We start from the raw sequence: 12,178 nt of genomic DNA, 5'->3' as shown, positions 1-12,178 counted from the left end.
TTGACACCCGACATTAGGAAACATAAACAAACCAAACCCAACTTTTCACACTTCTAGTACCTAACTCGGATTAGTAGTGATCTAGACTCGAATTATACCGTCCTTGAGGATCGATACCTGATTTTACTATACGAGCAGGGCTGTGCACTTGCAGCCTTAATCGAGAGTAACTCAAGGTTTTAAACTGGTACAGCTAGCTGTACCTGAAACTTTGTAGCATACTTTTGTAAGCGAACAAGTTTTTGGCGCCGTTGCCGAGGACGGCTATCAATTCCTTTCTAGATTTTCGCTTTTCTTAGTTAATCTAGATTTTAATTTGTATCTTTTCTTTTTCTTTACTTCCTTATCACTAAAAAAAACTGGCTTTCATCCCCCCTCCTGCAGGTAAATACAAGCTGACCTACCAACTGAGAAGCAGAGGACCACTCTTTGACGAAACACCTCCAGAAGATACAGTTCCTGCTCAGACATCACAACTGAAGCGACTCGCATCACAGAGACAATGTCAGAACATCCAAGCAGGGAGGATAGGGATGCAGAAAGAAATAGAGAAAGAGAAGACTTGACTGACCAGTCTGACGACGACATGGATGTCTTCATGCCAAGGACCTTGCGAGAGTTCAATGTGCCAAGGGCTAGAGATGTGAGAGGTGCAATCCGGCTGCCACGCATTCCAGGACAACAACCCAACTTCAATCCGGGGGTTGTCAACATGGTGCAGCAGAATACTTTCCATGGACTCGACCACGAGGACCCACACTCCCATCTCCAAACATTCCTCGAGTGCATCACGACCATCAAAACCAACGGTGAGAATGCTGATTACACCAAGCTTGCTCTATTTCCTTTCACTCTTAGGGACAAAGCAAAGAAATGGTTAGGATCTTTACCTAGGGACTTGGTTTTGACTTGGAGGGAATTGTCCAAATTGTTTCTGACCAGATTTTTCCCTCATAAACGAACTGCCAAGGTAAGACATGACCTGACCAGCTTTAGTCAAATTTTTGATGAACCCCTGAATGAGGCATGGGAAAGGTTTAGAGAACTGCATTACTCTTGTCCACACCATGGTATACCAGACTGGCTCTTGATCCAAACGTTTTATGACGGCTTGAACGAGAGCACTCGTGCTTACGTCGACGCTGTTGCTGGAGGCGCGCTGATGTCGAGGGAGCCTTTAGAGGCTATGAACTTGATAGACAGCATGGCGCAGAACCAGCAATGGTCCGGCCGTGACAACTCACGACGAAGAGGAGGCCAAGGAGGTAGCCAAGGAGGTGGCAAGTACGAGGTGGATCACATCACGGCTCTCACCGCTAAGATGGACGCCATGCAGAGAGCGATGGACAAGCTCAGCGTCAAAGCAGTCGAACAGCAAACTCAAGCATGTGTCATGTGTGGTGATGAGAGACATGCTTACGAGCAATGTCCATTGGTGCAAGCTGATGAGGAGATCGAGCAGGTCAACTCCATCAACAATGAACCTTCCTTTTTTCCAAAACCTCCCTTCAACCGATCCTACTCCAAGGATCCAATGGAACAACAGAATTGGAATAGGAATCAAAACAACCCTGCGCCTTTCAACAATGCTCCCAGGCCCCCTTTCACCAACCCCACCAACAACAATAACTCCTTCATCAATCCTTCATCTGGCAACAACTGGAGCAATTCTTCTGGAGGAGGCAACAACAGAAACTTCTACCAAAACGCCTTCTTCCCCAATCAGAACAACCGAGCACCTCAAGTTGGCCCCTCCAAACCATATGTGCCTCCTTATGCGACAAACTTCACGCACGAGCAAGGGAAGATGAACCAAATGATGTGGGAGCAAATGCAATCGATGGCAACTCAGATGGCCGCCCAGAGCAAATTGTTGGAGCAACTGAGTCATATCGTCACTTCTAGCCAACCTCAACCTGGAAAGCTGCCCGCACAACCAGAACCAAACCCCAGAGGAGAAGCTAAGGCGATCAGACTGAGGAGTGGGACCCAGTACGATGAACCAGCCTTTCCAACTGATCAGATTCCAATTGATGCGACTGGCACCACCACTGAAGCGACTCGCACACCCACTGAAGCGACTCGCACACCCACTGATGCGACCAGCACCACCCCAGTGCGGCTCACAACATCACCTGAAGAACCTGTGGATGCGACCCGCAATGGTACCATGCGACTCGCATCCAATGAATCTGACAGAGAAAAAGGGAAAGGAGTTGAGAAATCAGCACCTTACAGACCACCTGTGCCCTTTCCCCGACGATTAGCTGAGAACAAGTTGAACGCACAGTTCGCGAAATTCACTGAGGTGATCAAAGGCCTGCAAATCACGATCCCGTTCACCGATGCCTTGACTCAAATGCCCTCTTATGCCAAGTTCCTGAAGGATATCCTATCCAACAAGCGAAGCTTGGGGGGAAATGAAACAGTGAAGTTGACAGAACAATGCAGTGCCATTCTGAAGAGCGACCTACCTCCCAAATTGGACGACCCAGGTAAGTTCTCCATTCCTTGCATCATAGGAAAGGCGACAATCAGGAAAGCTCTATGCGACTTGGGAGCAAGCGTGAGTCTTATGCCACGCACGATCTACGAGCGAATGGGAGTAGGTGAGCTCAGACCTACGCGAATGTCGTTACAGCTGGCAGACTCCTCGGTACGGTTACCACTTAGCATTGTGGAAGACGTACCAGTTCAAGTCGGTAAGTACTTTGTGCCTGTCGACTTTGTGGTCATGGAGATAGAAGAGGATAAAGAAGTCCCAATCATCTTGGGATGACCTTTCCTCAGAACAGCAGGCGCAATCATCGACGTCTCTCAAGGAACGTTGACCATGAACTTCGGAGGAGAGAAAGTGTGTTTCCAAATCGACCGCGCCATGAAGTATCCTTCAACCGAATCTTGTTTCCGAGTAGATGTGCTTGAAGAATGTCTGACGGATTTGGTAGAAGACTACCTTCTTGAGCGGACCAATGAAAGTCTGAACGAACACTTCGAATTTCTCTCTGAAATGCGAGTTGAGACAAGGAGTTCAGAAGCATGTGGAGCGGATGTAAAAGCAGCTGACCTGGGAGAACTTGGATGCGAGTCGAGTCCACCCCATGCGACCCTCATCAGAGATGATGCGAGTCGCATCATATCCAATGCGACCCACATCAATGACCAGGCAGAGAAAACCACCCCTGAGCTCAAGCCTCTTCCAGCTAATCTCAGGTATGAATTCCTTGGTCCCAATCACTCCTTCCCAGTCATTGTGAATGCGGAGTTGGATCCTGATCAGACCGCCAAACTTTTGGAGAAACTGAAGCTTCACCAAGGGGCAATCGGGTATTCTATCAATGATCTAAAAGGAATCAGTCCGTCCATCTGCTCACACCGAATCTTCTTGGAGGATGATCACAAGCCATCTGTTGAACACCAGAGACGGCTCAACCCGAACCTGAAGGAGGTAGTCAAGAAAGAGATTTTCAAGCTTCTGGACGCCGGTATCATATACCCTATCTCCGACAGTAAGTGGGTGAGCCCAGTCCACGTGGTGCCAAAGAAAGGAGGGGCAACGGTGGTAAGAAATGAAAAGAACGAGCTGGTCCAAACCCGTGTGGTGACGGGACATCGCATGTGCATCGACTACAGGAAGCTGAATGCGGCCACACGCAATGACCATTTCCCTTTGCCATTCGTTGACCAACTCCTCGAACGACTTGCAGATCACTCCTATTTTTGCTATCTGGATGGTTACTCTGGTTTCTTCCAGATACCGATTCACCCACAAGACCAAGAAATGACCACTTTTACCTGTCCTTACGGTACGTACGCGTACCGTAGGATGCCATTTGGTCTGTGCAATGCACCAGCAACCTTTCAAAGAGCCATGATGGCCATCTTTTCAGACTTCATTGAGAAAGAGGTTGAAATTTTCATGGATGACTTCTCGGTGTATGGAACATGTTTCGACTCTTGTCTGACCAACCTGTGCAAGATCTTGCAGAGATGTGAGGAAGTCCATCTCATTCTGAATTGGGAAAAATGTCACTTCATGGTCCAGTCAGGAGTCGTCCTGGGACATGTCGTGACCTCCAAGGGCATAGAAGTTGACAAGGCCAAGATTGAGGTGATCGAGAAACTAGAGATTCCGACGAGCGTCAAGGGAGTTCGAAGCTTTCTTGGACATGCTGGATTCTACCGCCGGTTCATCAAGGATTTCTCCAAGATTGCTAAACCTTTGACCAATCTGCTCATCAAAGAGTCTGACTTTGTCTTCACCGACGAATGTGTCAAATCTTTTTGCAGCTTGAAGGAAGCTCTCATCTCGGCACCTATCCTGTAACCACCTGACTGGTCTCTCCCTTTTGAGATCATGTGCGATGCGAGCGACTACGCAGTAGGAGCAGTTCTTGGGCAGAGAAAGGGAACGATGCCGTGTGTCATCTACTACGCTAGCAAGGTGCTAGATCATGCCCAGATGAACTACACGACTACCGAGAAAGAACTTCTTTCCGTTGTGTTTGCTCTTGACAAGTTCAGGTCGTATCTGGTCGGTTCAAAGATCATCATCTACACCGACCATGCCGCGCTCAGGTACTTGTTGAAAAAGCAAGACGCGAAGCCTCGACTGATAAGATGGATTCTTCTCTTGCAAGAATTTGATCTTGAAATCAGAGACAAGAAAGGGGTCGAAAACACCGTAGCCGACCATCTCTCTAGACTTTGCTTGGATGACGAGAGTTCTGCCGACTTGCCAATCGATGATTCCTTCCCCGACGAGCAGCTCTTCTCAACTTCAACTCTGGATCACCTTGATGCGACTCGCATGGAGTGTCTTGCGACTCGCATCCTTCATGATGAGACTCGCATGGGAGTCCATGCGACCCGCATGAGCAGGTATTCAGACCCTTGGTATGCAGACATTGCCAACTACCTGGCCTCTGGGTTTTTCCCAAACACCATGACTTACCAGCAACGGAAGAAGCTGAAATCTGACTCAAGATTTTACTTCTGGGACGAACCCTTTCTTTTCAAGTTAGGGGTCGATAGCATCTTCCGACGCTGTGTACCACACGAGGAGACACGCTCTATTCTTGATCAATGCCATTCGTCCGCCTATGGAGGACATGCCTCGTTCTCCAAGACAGCCGCCAAAGTTTTGCAATGTGGTTTCTTCTGGCCATCTCTCTTTAAAGATGCGAAAGCTTTGGTGATGTCATGTGACAAGTGTCAGCGCACTGGGAACATCACCAATCGCAACGAGATGCCTCTCAACTCCATTCTCGAGGTCGAGATCTTCGACGTGTGGGGCATAGATTTCATGGGACCATTTCCAGCTTCATGTGGAAATGAGTACATTCTAGTTGCGGTTGACTACGTTTCAAAATGGGTCGAAGAAGTGGCTTGTCGAAGAGCTGACTCGGACGCAGTGAAGCGATTATTCAATGATGTCATTTTTCCTCGCTTTGGAGTGCCAAGAGCTGTCATCAGTGATGGAGGGAAGCATTTCATAAACCGTCAATTCAACAATCTCTTGCGGCGACATGGAGTGACGCACAAAGTCTCCACCTCTTACCATCCTCAGTCGAACGGCCAAGCTGAAATCTCCAACAGGGAAATCAAGTCTATCTTGGAGAAGACCGTGGCAAGAACAAGGAAGGATTGGTCTTTGAAATTGAGTGACGCACTCTGGACCTACCGTACAGCATTCAAAACACCGATTGGGATGAGCCCTTTCAAGCTGGTGTATGGAAAGCCATGTCATCTGCCAGTTGAGATTGAGCACAAAGCGTTCTGGGCCACTCGAGCTATCAACATGGACTTGTTGGCAGCTGGAGAGAAGCGTATCCTCAATTTGCACGAATTGGAAGAGATGCATCAGCACTCATACGAGAATGCGAGGATCTACAAAGACAAAACCAAACGAATCCATGACAAGCGCATCATGTCTCGCGACTTCAAGGAAGGCGATCTGGTCCTTTTGTTCAATTCCAGGTTGCGACTCTTTCCTGGGAAATTGAAGTCCAGATGGTCAGGACCATTTGTTGTACGAAAGGTGCACCATTTCGGCGCGATTGAAATTGGGAATGACGCATGTGAGAATTTCAAGGTGAACGGTCAGCGTCTCAAGCACTATGTGGCAGATCATGACTACCAGGAGAGGTTTGTTCAGGACCTCTCCAATCCCGTTTTACCAAAGGATTAGCACAAAAGAGGTCGAGCTTGAGACCTAAAACAAGCGCTTCTTGGGAGGCAACCCAACCTTTTTTTTTTCGTTTACTTTCCATTAGATTAGTTAGACGTTCTTTTCCGTTTACTTGTCATATTGTTCTGTCCTTCCAAAACCAAAAAGAATTGCTAGCTCCATCCTTGATGCAACCCACATTAGTGATGCGACTCGCATTCCCATTGATGCGACTCGCATCCCCATAGATGCGACTCGCATCCCCATTGAGGCGACTCGCATCACTGCGAACCGTCGCAGCATTGAAGGGGTGTTTCGAAACGATGCGAGTCTCACCATATAACCCCCACCCGCACCCCATGTTCCTCTCTTCTCCTCTCCGCGCAGACTTCCCCTTCTTCTTCTTCTTCGTTGCGACTCGATCCATTTCCGTGCGAGCCTCAACGAAGAACTTCAAACAAAAACCCTAAACCCTTCTTCTCCTACCCGTCGGCCTTCACCACCTCTCCACCGATCAACGCTCCAACTCTCCCTGCCGACGCCTCTTCTTCTCACTTTTCCACCTTCTTCTACACTCACCACCGCCATTGTTCTGCTCTTTGCCTCTCCATCGGATCACCTCTGCCGTCCGAACCAGTCAGTGCGACTCGCATCACCAGTCAGTGCGACTCGCATCAACAGGTTGCGACTCGCATCACAACCAAAGCGACTCGCATCAACAACAGTGCGAGTCGCATCGCAACCATCATGGATGACCCAGAATTAGGGGTGTTCAAACGGTCGGTTCGGTTAAAACCGAAGTTTAATATCCAAACCAAACTTTTATTTTGGTTTTCAAAATTGAACCGAACCGAACCGTTAAACCCATCAACCGATTAAGAACCGAACCGAACAAACCGAATTAAACTTTGGTTTGTTCGGTTTAAACCAAAGTAAACATTTTGTATTACAGTAACTGTCTCAAAATGACAAGTACATATTCTTTTTTTTTACTAAAGCCCGTAGGAATTCATTAAAACAACCAAATCCATTACATTGTTTGTGTCATAAATATGATAACAAATTACAATCATAAAAAATAATCACAAGCAAATACCAAAAAACTCCATTTCAGCTGACAACGTTACTGCCTTGCTGGTGGCCTGGAGCAAAAGTACTTCCAATTTACATAAACCCCTCAAAAGTTACTAAATTACCTCATAAAAACCCCCATATGAATAATAAAAGACAACAACAGCCTACAAAAATACAACACAGCATATCATATAACTAAACAAAATAACTAAAATCTATACATTATATCATATAACTAAACTAACTAAACATAACATGGAAAAAACTGAAATATCACATACCAGAATAAGAAAAGATAATAAGAGGTGCCTGCATCAAAATATATTATTTGTGAAGCCAACTAGTGAGCACTCTATAGGTACCATTATTCATGCTATTGGTAGTTTGGTACGTACCATTAGTCCATTATTTCTGCTCAAGAATACACACATTTTTTTAAACAGTATATGCAAAGAATACACACATTTAAGATATATATGCAATAACACATCTATTGATACGTAAACCCTCCTCTTTTATCCGGGCTTGGGACCGGCCATGTCATATTCCAATATGACATGGGCAGAGTTAAAACTTGGTGTTAGTATCCATAATACATATAAATATATAATTGAAGATGTAATAGAATTATAAAGATAAAGAAAATAGTATATACCTCTGTACCGATAGATCACACCATATCATCAGATCATGCCATATCATCATATTACACCATAAAACTGAAACAAAAAGAGCATAGAAAAGTGCAAGAATATTGCTCCCAGCAATCCAGCACATGTCATATGTTGAAACTTGAAAGCAAGACTGAAAGTCTGAAAATATAATCTTCGATACAATCCCAGCAACTCTAACTTGATACAACATAGCTAATTTCAGTTTTAGCACAAAAATATAGACTAATACAAATCAAAAGGAACCTACTTTCACCTTCACTAATTAGGAGTTGAAGCTGCACTCTCCAATCCTACTTTGGAAAATTCTGAAAATACAAATACATAAAAAATTATTCATTAAAACCATTATAGCACATAAATGAAAAGAGAATTAGTAAATAGATGATTTTAATTACCTTCTTCAAGCTGATCAAGCATTTCTAAATTTTCTTCAACACCAATTGGACGTGTTGACCGAAGCCAATCTTCAGAACATATGAGAGATTGTGCAATTCTTGGAGTCAACGAACTCCTAAATGCATCAAGTATGCGGCCACCTGTACTAAATGTTGACTCGGAAGCCACGGTTGAAACAGGAATTGCAAGAACGTCACGTGCCATGTGTGACAAAATAGAAAATCTTGGGGCATTAATCTTCCACCATCCCAAAATATCAAAATCTATTTCATCAACCTCTAGATCATCTTTAAGATACTTCTCCAACTCTGACTTGTTCTCTTCTCCACTTGTGTCAGATTTGTGCTTCTTAAACATCGAAGTCAGCACTTGTACATCATCTATACCCATAGATTCCTCATCGGGAGTGACATTCTTTAACCCTTTTTCACTTAAAACTAAGCCATATAACCTTTTGTACTCATCAAACAACAAAACTAAATCATTTGTCACCTTCTTTATCATCTTTCCACTCTTTTCTTGGCCATATAATTCCTTGAGAGCAAAATCCATGAATTCTAATTTATGTCGAGGATCAAGAATATCCGCAACATAAATCAAAGAATTGGCTTTCTCAATATTACCCCAATACTTATTGTACTTAGCAACCATTTTATCAGCCATTACACTTAATTCCACATCACTACTCATTTTCAACTTTCGTAACAAGCACTCGACATTAGTAATTTCATGGAAAAAGATATTAGCTGTCACGTAAGAAGATCCAGAAATCCGATTAGTTAAATTATAAAAATGCTTTAAAAAAACTGTAATTTTTCTAGCATTTACCCAATCTGAATCGGTTGGTGCACCAATACCTTTTCCTTTCGGAAGCGTCTCCTCACATTCTTTCTCACCCTCATTAGCAAGATCAGAGATAAAATTTTGATCTTGCTCCGCATAAGTTTCAAATGCCTTTTTGAACTTTAGAGCTACATCCAACATTAAATATGTAGAGTTCCAACGAGTGGGACAATCTAAACACAACAACGCCTTACTATCTATTTTCTCCATTTTCACACATTCTTTGAATTTATGTAACCTTTTTGGGGACTGTTTTACATATTTTACAGCACCTCGAATTCGAGCAACCGAAGTAGACATTTCTTTCAAACCATCTTGGACCACCAAATTAATAATATGGGCAATACATCTCATGTGTAGGTGCTTCCCATTTAAGATACCGGTACCCCAATTAGTTATCTTTTTCTTTAAATAATCAATTGCAAGGTCATTTGAACTAGCATTATCAACGGTAACAGTAAAAACTTGATCAATTTCCCATTCAAACAAGCACTTCTCTATAGCCATTCCAATTTCTTTACCACTATGACTAGAAACTGGACAGAAATTAATAATTCTTTTGTTCAATTTCCAATCACTATCAATAAAATGGGCAGTGAGACACATATAGTTTATTTTTTGCAAGGAGGTCCATGTATCAGTGGTAAGACATACTCTTTGTTTGTTCAATTTGAAGTAGTTCTTTAATTTAGCACCCTCATTTGTGAAAACTTCAAAACAATCCCTAGTAACGGTGGTTCGAGAGGGTATGCGAAATCGAGGACAAGCCGCTGCCACAAACTTTTTAAACCCTTCTCCTTCAACAAATGAGAAAGGAAGTTCATCTAAAATGACCATACAAGCAAGTGCTTGTCTAATAGCATCTTGCTCAAACCTCCAATTAATAATTGTACTCGTTTTTTGACCACCAGCCCCTAAAATAGTTAGATTTTGCTCAAAGGATAAAAGTGTTTGCTTCTTTTCTTCTTTGCCCTTACATTTTGGCATGTGAGCTTTCAAATTTGTTGTACCATTTCTATTTGAATCAGCAAAGAACTCTTTTTCACAAAAATTACACCTTGCCTTTTCATTACCATCGTTATCCTTAAACTTGGTAAATTCAATCCATACCTCAGACCTTGGCCGTATCACTTTCCTCTTTCTTTTGCATTTGGACCTCTCAACTCCAGTTTCAGGTGCGTCAATCAAAGCTGGCTGCACCTGTGGCTGCACTTGTCTCTCAATTGGGGCAACCTGACTCTCTTGTTCAGCCATTCATAAGGTACCTGATATGTATATAGATAAATCAATATATATATAGTACCTCAACAGTACCTACTGTCAATAAAAATATTTATGCTTAAGAACATTTAAGAACAAAAATCATATCTCAAGATGTAATATGCAAACAAAAATATAATTTTTTGGTTAATCAAAACCAGTTGAGAACGATAAAAAAAAATGTACCTCAACTTCAGGAAGAATGAAAGTAGAGGAATGGTTGGTAGAGTCCTCTGATCCGAGACTCCCTTCGCAATTTACAAAAACCTCCAGTGCAAGCGAAAGAGGTGATCAGGTGAAGTAGCTGTACAGTACAAGTTTTCAAAATATGAATAAATATCTAAAAAAGTTTTATAAAAAATTATGCATTCATCTAATTTGGGTACAAACAAATAAAAATGAATTGCTAATTTTACCTTTAATCTGCTTCAAATGGTGTCGAATTTGAGACTAAAGAGTTTTGATTTTGGCCAATTTGAGAAAAGAGAAGTTCTGATTTTTCTGATCCAAGCCTCCAACTTGGAACATAGGGCTTGAATAAATGACGGAAACCAGAGGTAAAGGGAGAGAGAGAGAGTCAAGGAGAGATGGCATTTGTGGCATTTGTGATTTATTAAGCGCACGCGAGTGCAACGGTGACATCGTGCAGAGGTTAGACAGGTGGTTCGGCGATTTGATGTAGTTCGGCGATTAGACATGAGTGAAAAGTCTAGGTTTAGGCTACTCGCGTGCGTACTGAGCAGGCGTGAAGGAGAAGGAAGGAAATGATTTGATCCTATCAATATTGGTAATGATTAAATTATAATCTAACCGGTCGGTTCGGTTTAATCGGTTTTGAAAAATTAAAACCGAACCGAACCATTTAAACCGAACTAATTCAGAAAAACAACCGAACCGAACCATTTGAACCGAACAACCGAACCATTTAAACCGAAATTTTCCGGTTCGGTTCAAAACCAATTAAACCGAACCATTTGAACACCCCTACCCAGAATCACCAATGTGCAGAGAGCTCCGATCTAAGCGCAACCAAGAGCGCCGTCAAGCCGAGCTCCGCCGACAGAGGGATCTCCGAATCCAACAGGGGATACCAGACCCCACTCCCTCTCCTTCTGAGTCTTCTGAGCAGCCCGACTGGTCTCAGCAAGGCTTGGGTTCGGCTGGTAACAGTGGTAACTCCTCTCACTCTTCTTCTTCTCATTCTTCCTATCATCCTTCTCCTTCACATTTAGGGGCTGGGTTGGGCGCTGTAGAGTACAATTCTGATGACTCTGACCCCGTTTCGGGTAAGGAAACTCCTCGGGCAGCAGAGTACCCATCCCCTCACTTCTCTGTCTCTAGCCATGGCATGATGGAGCGCTTTCTCATCCTCCGGCAGCGCACGTATGAGAACACGCGCCGGGTCGATTTCGACACTCTCGAGGCCTTTGGGGTTCGCGAGGACTTTCTCCGTCTCACTGGGAGGATCGGGTTCACTCCCGCCTTCTGGGGTATCGAGCGTAACTGTTACACGGAGATCACACTCGAGTTCCTCTCATCTCTCAAGCTCCGACAGGATTTGAGCGGCCACTACTACATCAAATTTCAGATGCTCAATGAGACGCGCCGGGTCACTCTTGTCCGACTTCGCGAGTGGTTCGGTTTTGAGCGCGACCCCGATACGGATTTCCTTGACCATCACGTGGGGTTCGACAAGGCTCATTTCTGGCGTCTGATCACTGGGATGATGAGTGCCACCAGTGCCCAGTACCGCAGCATTGCC

The 12,178-nt window shown here is 44.0% G+C and overlaps 1 protein-coding gene across 1 annotated transcript; it reads right to left on the bottom strand.

The window, feature by feature from the left end:
- Window positions 1-8,042: 8,042 nt before the first annotated feature.
- Window positions 8,043-10,410, bottom strand: LOC144551879 (zinc finger BED domain-containing protein RICESLEEPER 2-like). The gene is made up of 2 exons (XM_078299977.1): window positions 8,313-10,410; window positions 8,043-8,222 (listed from the first exon to the last, which is right to left on the bottom strand). Exons 1-2 carry the CDS (start codon window positions 10,408-10,410, stop codon window positions 8,176-8,178), a joined length of 2,145 nt encoding a protein of 714 aa, XP_078156103.1. The 3' UTR covers window positions 8,043-8,175.
- Between the last annotated feature and the right edge of the window lie 1,768 nt (window positions 10,411-12,178).

Source organism: Carex rostrata, chromosome 3 (genome assembly GCF_964058835.1).
Source record: "Carex rostrata chromosome 3, lpCarRost1.2, whole genome shotgun sequence".
Taxonomy (NCBI): domain Eukaryota; kingdom Viridiplantae; phylum Streptophyta; class Magnoliopsida; order Poales; family Cyperaceae; genus Carex; species Carex rostrata.
This window is presented reverse-complemented; position numbering and strand designations above follow the sequence as displayed.